Source organism: Pleurodeles waltl, chromosome 7 (assembly GCF_031143425.1).
Source record: "Pleurodeles waltl isolate 20211129_DDA chromosome 7, aPleWal1.hap1.20221129, whole genome shotgun sequence".
Classification (NCBI taxonomy): Eukaryota; Metazoa; Chordata; class Amphibia; order Caudata; family Salamandridae; genus Pleurodeles; species Pleurodeles waltl.
Window position 1 is genome coordinate 154,748,632 of NC_090446.1, and position 19,829 is coordinate 154,768,460.

Below are 19,829 nucleotides of genomic sequence, written 5' to 3' on the forward strand. Positions count from 1 at the left end.
AGCTCTACGATTTCTAATATAAATACTTAACAGTGATGAATGCCGTATGATCGAAACAGGTCAACATGGAGAAAATGCTGTGAATAAAGACATTGGCATTTGAACTGCAATTGGCTGTGCTGGGCACTGTTTTTAACCTTCTGCGAAGGTGGAGCTCTGCGTGTGTGTGTGTGTGTGCACAAGAGAGAGAGAGAGATAGAGACTGTGTGAACTGTATGTGATTTCTATATATATATTTATATTTTCACTGAACAAAAACTGCTAGAAACTGAGTTATGATTGAAGCTCAAATGGGCAGAATCAATTAAATTCGCCAGTTATGCTTACCAACAATCACTCCAAAGCTCAACTTTCATGCCAAGTTTGGTGTAAATTCGTTTAGTGGTTTGGGCTGTAGGTGCAACCAAAATTTCCTAAGAGATATAAATGAAAAAAAAAACATCTCTTGGCTGGTTAGCCAGCTGAAAAGAGTGTGTAACGAGGTCCGCTACTTATAATAATTTGAAGGTGGTGGATAAATGGGAAATGAAAGTTATAACTATAACTTTAAAAATGTTTAAAGTTTGTGTAGTTTAAATATGGTTTGTTTAGGGAAAATACGTTTTTTTAACTATACCTAAGCTTTAACCTCTTTTTCATTGAATTTCAATGGTCACTTAAAGTGGAGTGGAGTGACATACACTGTAGTGGTATAGAGTGGACTACCGTAAAGTGGAGTCACATACAGTGGAATACCATACAGTTGAATACTGGACAGTGAAGTGTAGAAGAGTGGAGTAGCATAGAGTGTAATATCGCTGAGTGGAGTGGTGTATAGTGAGGTGGTGTTGAGTGGAGTAGGTTACAGTAGATTTGTATAGGTTGGGGAGACATACATTGAAGTGGCATAGCGAAGAGTCGAGGAAATTGTTGTAAATTGGAGTGACGTCTCACACAGTAGAGGGGAATTCTGTGTCATACAGTGTTGTAAACTGTTGTGGAGTCAAGTCGAGTGTTGTACAATAAAGTGTACAGGCATAGATTTGAGTGCCAATTTGGACAGTGGAGTGTTTAGGCATAGAGTGGAGTAGATCTCACTAGTAGAGTGGCATAGAGTGTAGTAGAGTTTTGTAGAGTGGAGTTATATAGAGTAGAGGAGAATACACTGTAGTGGCATAGAGTGGAGTAGCCTACTGGGCAATGGCTTACAGTGGAACAGAGTAGAATGGAGTAGCACAGACTGGAGTGGCGTACATTGGAGTGGATTAAGGTGTAATAGCGTATAGTGTGGCATACGTTAGAGTGGCATAACGTGTAATTGCGTATAGTATAGTAGCTTACAGTGGAGTGCCATACTGTGAAGTATTTTAGACTCGAGTGGTGTATTGTGGGATCGAGTGCAGTGTATTAGCATACAGTGGCGCGGCGTACAGTGGAATACCATACAGGAGAGGGGCAAAGACTAAAGTTGTGTACAGTGTAATTGCGTAGAACTGAGAGGCTTACAGAGGAATAGCGTAGAGTGGAATGGCGTGGAGCAGAATAGCGTGGAGTGGAGTGGCGTACAGTAGAGTGGTGTGGACTGGAGTAGTGTACAGTGTAGTAGGGTAGAGTGAAATAGAATACAGTGGCATCATCTTTGCACCATATTGTATAATCCTGCCAAATTTCATGTAAATCCATTCAGCTGGTTAGAAGTCTAAGAAAAATGCATTGGTTGAAAAATGTGTTTTGGAACCGCCTTTTATCTTTGCACCCCCTTAACGATTCACTGCAAAGATTTACATATTCTCAAAATGTTGAAAATACAAAAGTCTATGGAAAATGCATTGGATATGAAGACTGTTTTAGACACCTCATCCCTCCTTTTTGTCCTTTGGACTCACTTGACCAAATTGCCGCCCACAAATTGAAACAGGGCAACTGGCCTGCAAAGTTTCCCGCACATTTGTCTGAAAAATCCCTGTCTCTGGTCCCCTTAACTATAACTACAGAGTGGCTACAGACCACTCTAATATAAATAAATATATATTTATTTATATATATATATATATATATATATATAGGCAAGCCGGAAAAAAAGCTTAATTGTTAGGTGAAGATTTCAGTGACAATGTAATATTTTAAACTCACAAGAACAATTAAATTAACCAGTTATCTCAAGTAACTATAACTCGTGCCCCAACATAACTATAACTCGTGCCCCACCATGCACAGTCTTGTTTTCAGTAATGTAATTTCAAATGTTGCAGTGATGTTATCAATGGTGTTATAGAACATGTAATGATTCATGAAATATGTGGGGCAAATTGCTGTGTATGGCAAGGGTGCGAGCTATAGAGGTCCTTTGAGCCCCACAGCTTTGGAAGATGCCCTGAATGGGTCTCTTCTGGAGAGTTTGCTCTCGGCACCAGTCATATCCTTTGGATCTTTGTCAAGGTTCAATCCTATGGTGCCATTCCTGGCACTGGTGATGTCAAGCCCTTCATAATTCATGACTCCAGTACAGACCTGGACCTGCCACTCTGGCACCAACCAAACTTAGACCTTCTGTTTCAGAGACAATGCCCTCCTTTCCTGCCACGTCCTGTGAGGAATATGACTGGGCAGGTCTAAAGATCTCTTTGGCTACCGGGAACCCCTTGAATTGACGTATAAAAACTGGTATGTGGACCTGGCTGATGGCAGTAGTCTTGAAGCTTCAGCAGTCACTGGCCTGGTCTCTCCCCTAGAATTGGTTAGCGGCTGCGGTCCTGGCCCTTTTGCTGCCCTAGATGATGATCAAGATCAATGTCTTGATGGAGGTTTTTCAACCTGGGGTGTTTCATACAGAACCCCACTTCCCCTTTAATGAAGCCCTCATCCTTGTCCTGCTCAGGGCCTGGGCCAAGACCTGTACCAGTGTCCCTGTGCACAGGCCGATCGTCTGTTGCCCCCTCTTGCTCCTAGGGATCCAACTTTCCTCAAAAAGGTTCACAATATGATGTGGACTGGACATGACAGGCTGGCTGGGCAGCGCCATTGCTTCATCGGTGATGCTCCATTGCCACGTCTGGTCGAGAGCGATTGGCTTCTTGTGGGATGTCCTGGCTACCCCTATGGATATGCCTTTCGATGGCATGTGCCTTTTCGGAGACAAGGCTGACTTGGCGGTTGAGTGTTTTAAGGAGAGTAGCGCTAAAGTTGTTGAGGCTCACCATTTGCCCCATGCCAGTTGCACTCTTCCTTTCACTCCTGTGGCTACACAGAGGCTACCAACCACGTCCTTTCCATCTCGCCACCATAGCCAGTACACTCCCCAATCTTTTCATAGCTGTAGACGTGACTCACATAAACCTCGTGGGACCCAACACTGGAGATTTGCCCAGTCAGCCACCACCGAGAGCCTCAGCTTCCAAACCCTTTTAGTATGCTCTTGCAGCAACATGGACAGCCTGATGGAGGCTGGATCAAGCATCACCTGCCCTGCTGGAAAACCATAAGTTCAGACAAGTTGGTGCTCTAAATTATTCAGTGGGGTTGTGCTCTTACATTCATGGAAATCCCTCTGCTCCAGCCACCATCATCAGATTAGCTGACAGAGGACCATCTGTCACTGCTGAAGTAGCGTGGTTGCTATTCCCTCACTTTTGGGTGCCTGAAAAGGACAGAGGCCTAAGTCCTATACTAGATCTACACCCTCTCAACTACTTCCTGAAAAAAGGGGTAGTTCAAAATGCTCATGTTGGCTAAGGTCTGCCCTGCACCCTGGAGACTGAATGGTATGCCTGGACTCGCAGAATGCATTTTTCTACATCCCTATTCTGCCAGCCCACAGATGTTACCTTTGGTTCACAATGGGCTATGAGCATTTTCAGTTGACTGTGCTCCCATGTAGCCTTATGAGACGTCACGGAGAGTAAGGAGGCTCTTTGATTTTAAGGCCATAGAATAAAAGGAGGGCCGTTTTTCATCACGTGGTAATTTTTAAACCAAGATACCTATAATTAAGGCTGATAGCAACAGCCGAAACGCGTCAGACAACAACATTTGGTTTTTGATAATAAATGCCTCATTTCGCTGCTAACTTTGGCTAAGGCGCTTCTCTAGGATTGGAGAAATTGTTGGAGTATTCGTGAGGAAGCTCTGTTCCTGCGCGCCAGGCCGCCCTGTGTGTGATTAAGCTCAAGCCAGAGCAAATGTAGAGTTATATATTTATATATATATATATATATATATATATATATATATCCAAAAAACAAACAAAGTGCAGGAGCCCCGATTCCATGTAAGCCACACGTTTATTTCTCAATAATACTGGCAGCAGAGATCACTTTCCTGACGCGTTTCGGCAGGTGATTGCAAGTTACCATAGGTGCTTAAATATCATTCAGTCACGTGCCAATTAGCGTATAATACTTCAATGTCCATAATGCATCCTTATAGTCTTTAAAACAATGGTGTAGTCTTCAGTATTGCTTAATAGCGTTATTTCACCACAGTTTCTAATTGCATATTTAAAGGTGCCAAATATTCCTGTTCATAAAGTGGCCACGTGCACTCCATTATATATGATTTTTAGCAACTGGCATTTCTTTATACTCACTGCCATGAATAGTCTCTTTAACAAGTGGAGAACAGGAACGTGAAAACGAGGAGAATCCCTCTTACTTCGCCCTTTCTCACCTCTGTAAACATTATAATAGGTTAAATCCTTTTCTTTCTTTAACAGAGGCGAGCGAGTCATGCCCCCTAAGTATAAAGAAATGCGAGTTGCTAAAAATCATATATAATGGAGTGCACGTGGCCACTTTATGAACAGGAATATTTGGCACCTTTAAATATGCAATTAGAAACTGTGGTGAAATAACGCTATTAAGCAATACTGAAGACTACACCATTGTTTTAAAGACTATAAGGATGCATTATGGACATTGAAGTATTATACGCTAATTGGCACGTGACTGAATGATATTTAAGCACCTATGGTAACTTGCAATCACCTGTGAACAAGGCAACAATGCCGAAACGTCAGGAAAGTGATCTCTGCTGCCAGTATTATTGAGAAATAAACGTGTGGCTTACATGGAATCGGGGCTCCTGCACTTTGTTTGTTTTTTGGATCAATTTCACAGGATTCTCCGTTCCTGTGTTGTGGAGCCGCCCTGCAGAGTTGGAGGCCCTCTTTAACTGAGTTTGCAGTGTGGAATATATATATATATATATATATATTATACCCATGCACACACAGTAATATTGACTCTGTAGTTATGGTTAAGTCTGCGTTTGCTTTTACAAGATGATTTTTGTTTTGCTTTTAACTTTGGTGTAACTTTGGTGTTATATGCAGAATCTGCATGAAACATTCCAAAAATATTTCTGGTTTACTGTCTGATTGTCAGGTTTTTTGCAGATCCCTGCCAGGTTGGAAAAATAAAGGACACAGACTTGAGGAGTACAGGGAGGCTGGATCAAAAATCAAAGATCAAATTTTAAATTCCATTTTAGATCCCAAAGAGAAATTTGCTTTCCACTCAGGGCCAGCTTTAGCGCTGGTGATGCTAGGTGCAGCATGGTTTGTTGGAGCCCCCAATGACCACTTCCGCCACAGATTCCCTCAGTACCACCCTTTACCAGTGCACTCAACTCTCCATGACCACTCTCTCAGATGCATTTAATTATTTTTATAATACCACTCATACTAGTGTAGCTTGTCAGAGCACTTCACATCACAAACACATTATATAGAGGCAAATCAATCATACCTGTGTAAATCAGTCTATAGGAAACGTTACAGAGGACAGAGGACTAAAAGGTGTAGGAGTCATGTCATCCATTCAGGTAGACACTATAGTTTAAGAGTGCTTGATCTGGAGAAGCACAAACTCAGAATTTAAAAAGTACTAACATACTTGGGGGTTGTCTTTACTAGTAAGAATTGATTTCTACCCAAACTAACCCTTTAAGCAACATCAGATTCATGAAAGACTGGGGACAAATAATAACACTTGAACCTATGCCTTGCATTTTTCACGTAGCTCTTTGATAGTTTCTACTTCACTGTTCCATGTTAGGATTTTGACTTATAAACTACAAGTAACTAAAGGGTATCTTCATCAAAAGCAGTGACCCACTAACTTATTAACATTACATGCACTTTGTGATCTGTATGGTACACGTTCTTTGCCGCAGGCATATTAACCCTCTGTGCTACCTTAGGATGAGTTAAAACTTCCACTAGACAAAACTCGATCTCTCTCCAGAAGGTCTATTAAGGCCTGGACTTATCTTGACATTTTAGCTGTTGAAAATTGCTGGAGGCAAGGAACGCGGGAACAGGTGCTTTTAAAACCATTATATACTTGCTGACAGGGCGCCCTCACCGGAAGTCAGCGCCCAGTGCGTGGCACCAGTAGCGCCGCCCTACAGCCGGCCCTGTCTCTCCTCAACATTATTACACCAAACTGGGCACGAAGGCAGAACATTTCTGGGAGAAGGTCCTTACTTGGTTTAGCGTAAATCCATTCAGTAGCTTTAGAGAAAGTATTGTTTGAAAAAAGTGTTGGACAGGCTTGGAATGTGCAAATTATAGTGACAGTTGAGCAGAGGTTTTTTGATTTACCTATGCCTTTAGTGTCAGCTCATAAATTTACACAACATTTATTATGGGCTGGTGAGTGCTTAACTACCCAAACAGGTATCCTGGCACTTAGACCAAGAAATAAAATCTGCGGGTCAGTAAAAAATAACATTCAGCAGATAGTTAGCAAATTGGGATTACTCTTGGTAGTCTCAACTTTGTGCACACCTGTCAGGTGGTTCAGAGTTGAAGGGGGCTTCAAAAAGTTCTAATTTGCTAATAACTGACATGCATTGACAAGTGTACATAACATCTGATAAACATTAATCAGGTTTAGTCTTCTGTATATATTTATTGCATGTTTCCTGCAGATCCTTCGGGCCACCATTAAAAGAGGGAGGGGCAAAACATTTATATGTACCAATAACTTTGGTGTTCTTTAGTGCATCTGCAAGAAATGTGATAGGCTTTTAGCAATTGCCACTTAGTGAAGGAATCTCGGGTTTTATGCAAATTCAGCAACGGGGGTGGTGGAGCAGCAAGTTTAAAGGGGATGTTCAAAACTCATTGATTTGCTAATAACTTTGCCGCAGTTTCACAGATCTGCACGATACTTGGCAGATGCTTAGCATGTTACTTGCTTACATTCTGATGCAAATCTTGCAAGTGCGGGCGCACCTAAAGAGGGAGTCAAAAAGTATTTATTGATAAATTTGGTGTATTTTAATGAGCCTGTATTACATTTTGTTGGCTTTTAGCAATTTTAACCCAGTGCAAGGATTCCAGGTGTATAAGGCATCAGGTAATGTGGGCATAGTTAAAAGGTGGAATAAAAAATATTTGGTTATTCAATAACTTTGCTGCCATTTCATAGATTTCCTCAAAATTTGACAGCCACTTGACAAGTCTAACATGCTTCTGTTATGTTGATTGTCATGCAGATCGGTCAAGGATGCATGAGCATGGTTGAAGGAGTGAGGTCTTATAATCTACACATTCTTTGACAAATACACACAAAAGTTTTTGGGCTTTTACATGCTTAGTTTTTTATGTCATGTCAAGTTTTAAGTCAATGCATGGATCTCAGGTTTCATGCAGCTCTGTCAAGGAAGGCGATAAAGTTAAAGGGGACAGTATAAAAAATGCTTTGATTTGCAAGTAACTTTGGCACCATGTGACAGATTTGCATGGACTTGATATAGCATCATTGGGTTTAACATGCAAACTGTATGTTCAGCTGTAGGTTGCCTACAGTAAACCACCATTGCACAAGACCAAAGGCTGTATGCAGTGGAGGTTAGCGGGGAGGTAGGCTTGCTCAGGGCTGGGCCCTTAGCCTTGCCTGCAGTCTACCACCGCTGCACATAGCTGAAGGTGATGTAGAATGTCATTATGTATGTATATAATTGTAATTGTATTAATATAGCGCTTACTACCCCTGACGAGGCATCATAGCACTTTTCGGAGAGTAGTACGCCACTCCGGAACCCAAGAAGAATTAATAGTGGATTAGTATAGGGAAATATGAGTAAAGTATTAGTATGAGTTAATTTGAGTGAAGGATACGTGAGTTTGTTAGTTGGATTGACTATAGTAATGAAGGGATAGAGGAGGGAGGAATCCAGTAGTGTTAATTGGAAGTTTATAGTAATAGGATGAGGCTTAGGATGAGTAAAGGAGAGATGGAGGAGGGAAGAGTCTGTGGAAGGGGGTTAGGGAGATCATAGTGGTAGAAGGGGTTTTGTATGAATCAAAGGTGAGATAAATGAGGTAGAATATAGTAGAGCTGTTTGGGAGATCATAGTAGTAAACTGAGGTTTGGGATGAACTAGATGCGGTAGAGGAGGGAAGAGCTTAGGCAGGGTTATTTTGGAAAACAAAGTAGTAGAATGGGTTTGGGATGAGTCAGAGTGGGGATGGAGGATAGATTGATAGAGACATAGGGTGATGGGGAAACAGAGTAAAGCTTACGAGAGAGTACATTTTATTTTATTTTATATTTATTTATTTTTTAAATGTTATGTATTTATTTGTTTATTTATTTATTTTTATTTTTTCTCTAGTACAATAGGACTAGAGTAATAAATAAATAGATATGTAAATACATAGGCCCTCATTACGACTTCGGCGGTCTTGTAAAAAGACCGCCGAAGGCGCAGGTGCCACAATACCGCCAGTGCTGGTGGTATGCATGGCACCCTATTTTGACATTTCCGCTGGCCCAGCGGAAAAGTCACACCAACATTGAAGCTGGCGTATAATAGAGCCGGCGGCAATGTTGATGTGCAGCGGGTGCAGCAGCACCCGTCGCGCATTTCACTGCCCAAAATTCGGGCAGTGAAATGCGCGATGGGGCTGTGCCTGGGGGCCCCTGCACTGCCCATGCCAAGTGCATGGGGAGTGCAGGGGCCCCCAGGGGCACCCTGAGTCCCCCTTACCGCCAGCTTTTCCATGGCAGTGTTTACCTCCAAGGACAGGCTGGCGGTTGGGGACTCATAATCCCCAGGGCAGCGCTGGCAGAAGCTTGGCGGTATAGTGAGGGGCCGGCGGTATGGCCATGGCTAATGCGCCACGGTCATAAAACACTGGCGGAACACCGCCAGCCTGTTGGCTGTATTACCGCCAGTGTTCCGCCGGCCACCAGGGTCATAATGACCCCATAGTAAGGGAATATATGTGTAAGAAATATAGTAATGGGTATAATAATATGAGATGTATAGTTGTACTGTATAAACACAGATTTGCAATATTTGATGTGAATTTATAAGTGTACTTTTCTAATATTCATTTATCTCTCCTCAATTTTTCAATAGAGAAATACTTGTTGTTAAAATAGTTAAGATAACATTTGCTTATTGTGATATAAAAAAGAAAGCAGGGATTCATAGGTATCTAATATAGCAACTTATCTAGGAGCTATGCAATGACCTATGAACATGTTAAGCATAGAATAATATACAAATATATGTGTATATACACACATATACAAATACACACATGCACACACACGCATACACACGTATATATATTTAACCGTGAGCAAAACAGATTTGTTAAACAGGTTTAAAGAGTAAGTGTATATTTTATTATTATGAAATAGTTAATACATATTTCTTAAGAACTATACATATCTAGAATATACACATAATCAGATTATAAATATTTATAAACACAGGCATATGCAGTTTGGATATGGTGGTTATGAAGGAAAGAGCCAACTCTTGAGTAGTCTTCTGAAGACAAGATAGTTATCCGTGGATCTTATATTTGGGGGGTAATGAATTCCATAGTTTGGCGCTTGAACAGAGAAGGATGACTTTTTCTTGCACGGTGGTGTTTTAAGGCAGGATGCTAATCTTGAGGGTAGGTTTCTTTGTTGAATGTATTTGGTTATTTTGTTTCTGATGAAAAGCAGTCCTGTTCCATGTATAGCTTTGTGGGTGATACAAAGCAGTTTGAAGGTGGATCTTCTGGCAACCGGTAACCAATGTGGTGCTCTCAAGACAGGGGAGATATGTGCTTGTGGCTTTACATGTAATAGTAGCCTGGCAACTGAGTTCTGAATATGTTGTAGTTTTTTCATAGTAGATAGAGATGATCCATGGTAGAGGCCATTGGCGTAATCCAGTTTAGATAGTACAAGAGAGAAAGTAGCCTGCACCTTGTGTGAAAATTCGAGGTGGGGGAAGATGCGTCGCAGGGACTTCAAGGTGATGAAGCTTATTTGTGCTAATTTGTCCACTTGGGCATTCATTGTTAACTTGGAGTCCATGGTAATTCCAAGATTTTTAACTCCTTAGACACTTGAGGAGGTGGCCCCAGATCGTCAGGCCAGGCGCACAGTGGGTCACCATTTTTCCAGTCGCCACATGTGAGTATTTCTGTTTTGGAAGCATTCAGTTTGAGATGGCTCCAAGTCATCCACTGATCAATGGCTCTGAGGCAACTGAAGATTTGTGAGGTTTCAACGTCTTTTGGACATTCCAATTTACGTAGTATTTGTGTGTCATCTGCATAGTTGTAGCATGTGAGTTGAAAATCATTGATCAATTCTGGTAATGACATCATGTAGCTGTTAAAAAGCATAGGTGAGATGATTGATCCTCGAGGGACCCTGGTCTTTTGTGAGGTAGGGTTTGGGCAAATAGATGATATTTGTTCTGTTTTGAAGGTAGGATGAAATCCAGGTAAGAGCAGTCTCCTATATGCCAACTTCATGGAGTCTTTGAATTGGGGTGTCATGGTCAACAGTATCACAGGCACCTCTGAGAGGTCCAAGAGAAGCACTGCAACAACTCCATTGCGGTCAACTGTGTATTTAAGATCATTCCATATTGCTATGAGTGCATATTCAGTGCCTCTTTCTGGGCGGAATTCAGTTTGGTAGTCTGAAAGTATGGAGTTGTCTTCAATGAATTGTGACATTTGGGTGAATGCAGCTCTTCCTATCAGTTTGCCCAGAAATGGTCCATTTGTAATTGGTCTGTAGTTGTTGGGGTCATGTGGGTCCAGGTTTGTTTTCTTTAATAAGAAGAGTATTTATGCCTTTTTCAGGTCTTCAGGAAAAGTTCCCATAGTTAAAGAGTTATTGACGATTCTTCTTACAGGTATGCCAGCAGAAGTAGATAAAAGGCTGTTCTTGAAGATGTGTGGTGGATAAGGGCCAGAAGGGCAGCCGGAAGGCCTGCTTGCTTTCACTTTGTGATATTTGTTTGAAGGAGTACAGAAGCTGGGTTGGTTTACTCTTGGAGGGGATTTTAGGAAACAGGTTGGTGCTGATGGTTTTCTTTTGCTTTAAATAGGAGTCCAATGTGTCCGCCTTGGTTGTGTAATGAATTGCCAGTTTATTTGTGAAATCTTGAATAGTGGGATGACTTGTTTTTTTAGAGTGATTGAGAATTTATGAGCAGGCAGTTTAGAAAATGTGTGTTTGTGGCAGTGTCATTTTGTTTTGGAGAAGTGTGAGCAGTATATTATGATAACTGTATGAAGGTCACAATAGTCCTGTTTTTCTATATAGTGTTCCTCGTCTAGCAAGCTTAGGAGTAATTTTGTTGGGTCTGTGTGTGTGGGTGGTAGACTTGGTGGCTGAAAGTGACATGATGAGAGTAGTTCTTTTTGAAGTGTAGCCTTACTGTGTAATAGACAAGGGGATGCAAAGTTGTTAAGAGTGGCCTGTTGTTTATCTTGTTTGCGTCTCTTTAGTGTGTAAGGAGTATGGGTTAGGGTGGTAGAGGAGCATGTGGATCATAATGTAAAGCTCTAAATTGTGCAATGGATGTGTAGCGGGTGAATGAATGTTGCTGTGTTGGGTGCTTGTGGATAGATGTTCGTGAAGAGTGAGAATTTAGGAGTAAAGATTGGTCAGGATTTGTATTTTTTGTGTAGTCATCAGGGTGGGTGTGACGGAAAGTATTATGAAAGTTTGTATTTTGATATGCTGATGTGTGTGGTTTGTTTTGTTTTTGTGGAGTAGTGAGAGGAGATATTGATGTAGTGGTTTTCTGTGAAGAATTTATATGCAAGTTATTGCTGGTGAGTGGTATTAGAATATTACAGGGGTGTTGATGTATTTAGGAGAAGAGTGTATGAGGTGTGTGAGAGGGGATGGACAAGAGTTATGGGCCTTTGTGTTAGATTTGATCTCTGGAAGAGGTAATAAGTGTGGTGGAGTGGAGTGTAAGGATTGTATGGTTGTGTGTATTTGGTGATTGTGGATGGTGTGATGGAAGTCTGAGTTTAGGTTTTGTCAAGATAAAAGGGGGCCTGGCAGGAGCAAATAGAGGATAGTGCTGTTGGTTTGGATGAACAGGGAGTGTGTGTGTGGATGGCTGAACGTAATGTATAATGTGGGTTTGTGTTGTGTGGGCGATGGCTGGATGTGTTAGTGGTAATAGAGTTGTGTTTGGCGTGAGAATGAAGGTGGCTTAATGTTGTAGTTGTGGTGGATATGTTTACAGGTGTGGTATGTGGGTTTTGTGCTGGTTGATGAGACATTGCAATCTGTATGTGGTCTGTTTGTGGTGCATGAGTTCAATGCCTTACCTTATAGTGTGTTTGGATGTTGGAGGATGTGTAGGGAATAAGGTCATTTCTGGTAAATGGAAAATTGGGCAGCATTTCTGGCCCTAGGCCTGACCTGGCCCGGCCTGAACAGGTCCAAACAGGCAACTGCCCTTGTGCTCTCCGCCCTTATCCTCGACATCCAGGCAGAGAAACCCTGAGCCCTAGGTTTAAATAGCCCTAATGGCCAATGGACCACTAGCCCTAACCCTAACCAATCAGATTCATAACCCTAAACCCTAGAGCCATTGGGAAACCTAGCCCTATTAACCTATCACACCCCTAGTCCTGACTACCAATCACAACAGTAACCCTAAAACCTCAGTCCAATAGGAACCCTAGCCTATTACCAATCACAATAGAAATCTTAAAACCAATGACCAATAGGAATCCTAGCCCTAGTACCAATCACAATAGAAACCCTAAAACTATGGACCAATAGGAAGCCTAGCCCTAGTACCAATCACAATCGAGACCCTAAAACCACAGACCAGTAGGAATCCTAGCCCTTGTACCAATCATAATAGAAACCCTAAAACTACAGACCAATAGGAAGTCTAGCCCTAGTACCAATCCTAACACAAACCCTAATCCTTAAGCCAATGGAAATACTAGTCCCAGCAACCAATCACAACAACATGTGCAACAACCAATAGAAGCTTATATAAGGGCCAAGTTAACTTAAGCCCAAGCCCATGTGGAAAGGAGGAGGGAAGTGATTCTCTATTCAGAATCTCCTTGGATACAGACAGGCAGAATCCACATTTCCAAGCTAGCAGACTCTACTTTGCAGGTAAAGGACAGATTGAAAACTACTGAAATACTGCTTGTCGCGCACTCAGATATTTGGCTTTTTCAAGGCGAAAACAAGTGGTGCAAAGACTTTCTAAACACAGTTTAAACCACAGAGCAGATTAAGCAGTCTCCTAAACACACTCTGGTTATCCCCGGAGGTGTATGTAGCCTTTTTTTGGGGGGGGGGGGCGATTGGCTTTATGCAGACTTTTGCCACAAACTAGGAGGGAAATTTCAAACAGTTTCGGGTAAACAAACAGCAGTTTAAAATGTATGTATGTCATTATCATACACTTTTAACTGTAAAAATCAGAACTCCCTATACTTACCCAGAAAAAACTTACCTTTTATAAAAGAACTCTAATCCACTAGAAATTACCGTGGCATGGTCCATCACAGAGTTCTCCCCAATACATACTATATTGGAACATAATTCTTACCTTTACCCTCGAGGAAGCACTAGTGTGAGGGGTGAGGATCTAGAGGTTAAAGTTACCCATGCAAGATCCTAATATTTATCATTACTACCTTTACTAACTTTTCAACCCTCAGGTGTAACTTTTCTGCTCCCTGTTATTTATTGAATTATCATACATCAACACATACCAGAGACCCATCACATAGATTCACACAATAACCAATAAAATACTTCTGTCTTTCCATTGATGACAAACACAGTTATGATTACAAAATAAACTAAAAAAAACGTAAATTCCCCAGGTGTGGTTAGTTGGGCAAATCATCGCTTGCACACCCGACATGCAAACCATAATTCGCACCAAATGTACATATCATGGATTTCTCCCCAAAAAAATCAATTGAGGAACACGGTTATGATGTAAAACCTTAATTAACTGAAACACTACTTTCAGTAAGTCCTTTGGTATCTTAGAATTGTAAACCATCCATTTCCCTGTGTATTTTTTTCCTTTTGTGGGTAGAGTCATTCCCCCTCCTCCACCAATCTCCCTGCCCCCACTACGCTAACCACCACCTTCCTGCGTGTCTAGAGGTGCTCCACTGACCTCTTTGGAAATGGACCCTCTTTATCACCCACTGGTCCTTCCCTGGGATTAGGAGTCAGGTGAAATTCCCCCTGCCTATAATATCCTCAAAGATTCTTCAAAGCCCTTGAGAAGTAAAATAATCACTTTTAAAACATTCCTGATAAACATCGACTTGCACCTTGGGGAGTTTACTTCAGTATTGACATAAACCTGAACACTTCAATCAGCTGTCATAATGTTTAGTCATCAAATGGTGCCAAACGTATTAGCAAATAAAAAATTCCATTTCATATGCAAAGTAAAACTTAACCGCTACTACAGAGTTGCTGTTGCTAGCTTTGTAGTGCTGTAAAAATTCCCAGCAAGGCTTTGATCTGTTCCCAGTGTGCTTGATTACAACGACCCAAGAAAATAAAAGAGGTGAAAACAGTCAAAAGGTATTTTTCTATAGATGAAGAAATTTAGGGGACTCTAAGGGAAACATTGAAATTGTAATCGTATCTATATAGCAGTTACTACTGACGAGTCATCAAAGCATTTTTCTGTGAGCATCACGCTGCTCTGGAACCCAAAAGTATTAGGGGTGGATTAGTATAGGGAAAAATGAGTACAGTATTAATATTAGTTTAGGAAAATATGAGTTAATTTGTCTGTAACCTGGATTGAATAGAAGAATGGAGGGATTGAAGAGGGAAGAATCTAGAAAGTGCTAACTCAGCGATCATAGTAGTAAAATGAGGTTTGGGATGAGTCAAAGGAGAGTCACATGAGGGAGAATTTAGTAGGGTTGTTTAGGGGATCATAGTAGTAAACTGAGGTTTGGGGTGAGCCAGGAGGGATCGAGGTAGGACGAGTCTAGGAAGGGTTATTTTTGAGATCATAGTAGGAGCATGAGGTTTGGGATGAGGCAGAGAGTGGAGATAGAGGATAGATTGAGAGAGGTATAGGGTGAGACAGAGTCTTGCATTGGAGATTGTGATTTTTTTCTCTTGTACAGTAGGACTAAAGTAATAAATATATAGATACATGATTACATAGAAAGGGAATATCTGTATAAGAAAGATAATCTATTGAGATTTAAAGTTTATTGTATGAACACAGTTTTACAAGTGTTGCAGCATTTTAAGCTAATTCATTTGTGTACTTTTTATAACTTTGTTATCTTTTCATCAATATTTCAATTGTGAAATGCTTGTAGCTAAATAGTTAGGATAATATTGACCTATTGTGATAGAGAAATAAAACAGAGACTCATAAGCATCTAATCAAACAACTTATATAGAAACTATACAATGATCTATGAACATGGTAAGCAGAGAAAAAAAATATATTTTTTTAATCGTAAGTAATATATACAGTTGTTAAGCAAGCCTAAAAAGTATGTATATATTTTATGAAAACAGCATACTTATTATACATATTTGTATAAAAGAAATACACGTGTAGATGTATACATATAATCAAACTATAAATGTTTACATGCACAGGGATACATTGTACATTGCTGTTTCAGTATGATGGTTGTGTAAGAAAGAGCCAACTCTTGAATAGTATTCTGGAGGGAAGATAGTTATCCGTGGATCTTATATTTGGGGAAATGAATTCCATATTTGGCTACTTGAACAGAGAAAGATGTACCACCTATTGTCTTTTCTTGTATGGTGGGGCTTTGAGGCAAGGTGCCAATCTTGAGTGGAGGTTCCCTTGTTGAATGTATTTGATGTTTTTATTCCTGATTGATGAAAAGTGGCCCTGTTCCATGGATTGCTTTGTGGGTGATACAAAGCAGCTTGAAGGTGGATCTTCTGGCAACCGGTAACCAATGTCAAGACAGGGGAGATGTGGGCTTGTGGCTTTACATGTAGGAGTAGTCTGGCAGCAGAGTTCTGAATCTGTTGTAGTCTTTTCATAGTATTTAGAGATTATCCGTGCTACAGGCCATTGGCATAACCTATGTTAGACAGTAAACGAGAGATAGTAGCCTGGACCTGCTGGAAATCCCAGGTGGGGGAGGATGCGTTGAAGAGTTTTCATGGTGATAAAGCTCGATCTTGCTACTTTGTCCACTTGGGCATTCATTGTTGAATTGGAGTCTATGGTAATTCCAAGGGTTCATACTGCCCTACATAGTTTAGGAGGTGGTCTTAGATCATCAGGTCAGGTGCAGAGTGGGTCATAAGTTTTCCATTCACCACATATGAGTATTTCTGTTCTGGAAGCATTCAGTTTGAGGTGGCTCCATGCCATCCTCTGATCTATGGCTCTGAGGCAACTGAAGATTTATGAGTTTCCAGTGTCTTTTGGACTTTTCAGTTTAAGGATTATTTGTGTGTCATCTGCATTGTTGTAGCATGTGAGCTGAAATTAATTGATTGTTTCCAGTAGTGACTTCATGTAGATGTTGAAAAGCATGGGTGAGATGATTGAGCCTTCAGGGACCCCTGCTTTTGTGAAGTATGGTTTGGATGCGAAAGGGGGAGTACGGATGGCATTTGTTCTATTTTGAAGGTTGGATATGATCCAGTCAGGAGCAGTCCCCTCTATACAAGCTTTGTAGAGTCTTTGTATTAGGGTGTCATGGTCAGCTTTGTCAAAGGCAGCTGAGAGGTCCAAGAGAAGTAATGCAGCAACTCCATTGCACTCTACTGAGTTTTTAAGGTCATCCCAAATGGTGATGAGGGCAGATTCTGTGCCTCTTCCTGGTCGGAATCCAGTTTGGTAGTCTGAAAGTATGCAGTTTTCTTCAATGAATTGTGACACCTGAGCGAATGCTGCTCTTTCTATCAGTTTGCCCAGCAATGGTCCATTTGTAATCAGTCTGTAGTTGTTGGGGACATGTGGGTTCAGGTTTGTTTTCTTTAATAATGGGCATATGTATGCCTTTTTTAGGTCTTCTAAAAAGATTCCTGTAGTTAAAGAATTATTGATTCTTCTTCTTACTGGTGTGTCAGCAGAGGTAGATAAAAAAATGAATAGCTCACTGATATAATAAAAGTACATTCTTATGTATGTTCGTGGTGGGAATTGGAAATTAGTTGATATAATTACACTATTTATGAGGAAAAATTAATCTTTGGTATGCTTTTTGCATTTGTTGATCATTTTCAGAAACACTCAGCTGCAGCAGATATCACTGAATCCCTTTCAGAAGATCAGGTTCCTGAGGCTTTCCTGGTAATGCTGCTGCTCCAATTTGCAACAATGATTATCGACCGGGCCATATACTTGAGGAAAACCATGTTTGGAAAGTGTGTCTTCCAAGTGGTGCTCGTGTTTGGGATCCACTTCTGGATGTTTTTCATCTTACCTGGAGTCACTGAAAGGTTATACAATCGCTTTAAAAGTTATTTTTCTCTAAAGGTCCAAAATCTTCAAATAGAAACTATTGACATTGATTGCAAAAGCTAGTATTCATATCATCATATGACATGGGTAGAATACAGGTTTAAAGAGATAGTTAAGCATGTACTTTCTGTTCTGTTGCATGAATGCTACTTGTTCCATGTAGGAGGTGAGATGGGATTTAAAAAAGGAATGGAGGTGCATGCAGCATTTGAAAGTTTGTTGAAAAGGTCTAAATAGTTTTGTTAACATATTTTAACAGGTTGAGCTTCTTTTTAAAAAGTTACAAAGGCAACTAAAACTTTTGAGAGACATTGGCATTGTTGCTTTGAAATATTGCTGTTATGAATTAAAGGTAAAGCTATTTATGGGTTATAAATGATTGGTGAGGGAAAATAGGGTGTAATATCTGGTGTGGTTGTGAGACCTCACCATGTAGGACACTTACCAACCCTTTAAGGACCAGTAGGTTTTATTTGTCAAACCTTCAGCTTGACCATGGGTAGCTGTGGCTCTGAGCAGCAATGCCTACAAAAAGGAACAAGTGTAAAGCATTTAACCTGCACCAAAACAATTGAAGAAGACATCAACAAGACACTGAAGAAATCCTTCACCTTGTTATATAAATAGCCTATATTCTTATATGTTTTTAGACACCACCATGAATAATCCACTGTACGTTACCAGAGGTAAAGAATTTACTCAAATCAAATCATTTTACTCAACCATGAAAAAGTATTGGCAAACTCAATAAATTTGACACTTAGTAACTTTTGTTAAGTTGTACTGTGGTCACCTAAAGTCACTTTAGGAGACCACCTCCAGTAGGGAGCCATTCAGGGGACCAACAATGTCATCAGAATCAGTTACTTTCACAGATGAACCAGTCTCCAGGCAGTTTCAGGCACTTTAGCCCCTTTCAATGGATTCCTGTGGAAGTGATGCTGAGGCAATGGATAAAGGATGCTGAAGATGCCTAAGGATGTTGTGGATGTAATGCGGTTGATGGGGTTCTTCCTACAGCTAAACCTCGGTCCACGAACGAGGTGAGACAGTCTGGGTCACAGGATCGACTTTACTCAAACTCCTGTCTATGCTGATAGAAGTCCAGCTGCCACTGGGCTACCAGGCACCCATTATTGCGGTCTCAGCCAAAACCTTCCTTAGGCGATAACTTGGCTTCTGGAGGACCAGACTACACTCGGATGACTCTCCCAGGCACAGCGAACTTGGTTGCAACTTCAGGTTGAGCAGGTGCAGTCCACACTGGTGCCGCTTCTCTTTGCTGGTGCCATGGTGAAGCACGGCAGTCCTTCTTCCAGTCAAGTTCTGAGTTCTCTTTGCCAGGGGTGCCCTATTTATGGTCAGGAAATGCCATCAGGGTAGAATGCATTTGGTAGCCAATGGGCTACCAGGTTTCCTCCCTCCTGCTGACCCCTTCTAGGGAGGTCTGGCATCTGGTTATGCCAAGATGCACCATTCTGCCCACTCCCAACATGGCAGAACCCCTCTCTCGGTGTCCATTCTTCCGAGCCCAACCCAGGGGTGTGGTTACCAAGGGGGCAACATGCCCCTGAGAAACTGGTTTGACAATAAGTTTCCCCTCTCCATCCAGGGTGCCAGCTATTCTGTCTAAACAATGGGGCTGCCCCTCTTCCAAGTCTTCTCCTGTTTGTTCTTGAAAGGTGGCTTCAGCTTCAAAGCTCGCCTTTTAGGCCAACTTCTATGTAGCTTCCTGCAGGAGGGCAGTAACACCTCTCTCCAATGCATGCCTCTATTGTCTTATTTCCTGGGAGTCGTTAGCATGTCTCCCTAAAAGGCAGAAAGCTGTCTCAGGCTCAAGCTCTTTTTGTAACCGTTAAGAGCACAGAAGATTGAAGGCAACAAAGTGGCAGCTTTGTAAAAATTGCATATTGTTACTTGTTACTAAAATTTACATTGAAATTCAAGTAGGTCTTAATATAACAAGTTGTTTGATACCTTGAAGTATCAACTTTGAGCGCACTATTTAGGAGTTACCACAACTGAGGGGTCAGAGTGTAACCCTGTACTCGCCATTTGAGCAGCCAAGTCTCTCCATAGCA

General features: G+C 41.2%; 1 protein-coding gene across 2 annotated transcripts in view; it reads left to right on the forward strand.

Moving 5' to 3' along the window:
- The window catches only part of LOC138303899 (piezo-type mechanosensitive ion channel component 2-like), a 733,706-nt gene that overhangs the window by 575,482 nt on the left and 138,395 nt on the right, over window positions 1-19,829 (forward strand). For both annotated transcript variants that reach the window (XM_069243434.1, XM_069243435.1), the window contains one exon: window positions 17,512-17,726. In XM_069243434.1, coding sequence (XP_069099535.1) covers window positions 17,512-17,726 — 215 coding nt within the window. The remainder of the gene's footprint in view (window positions 1-17,511; window positions 17,727-19,829) is intronic.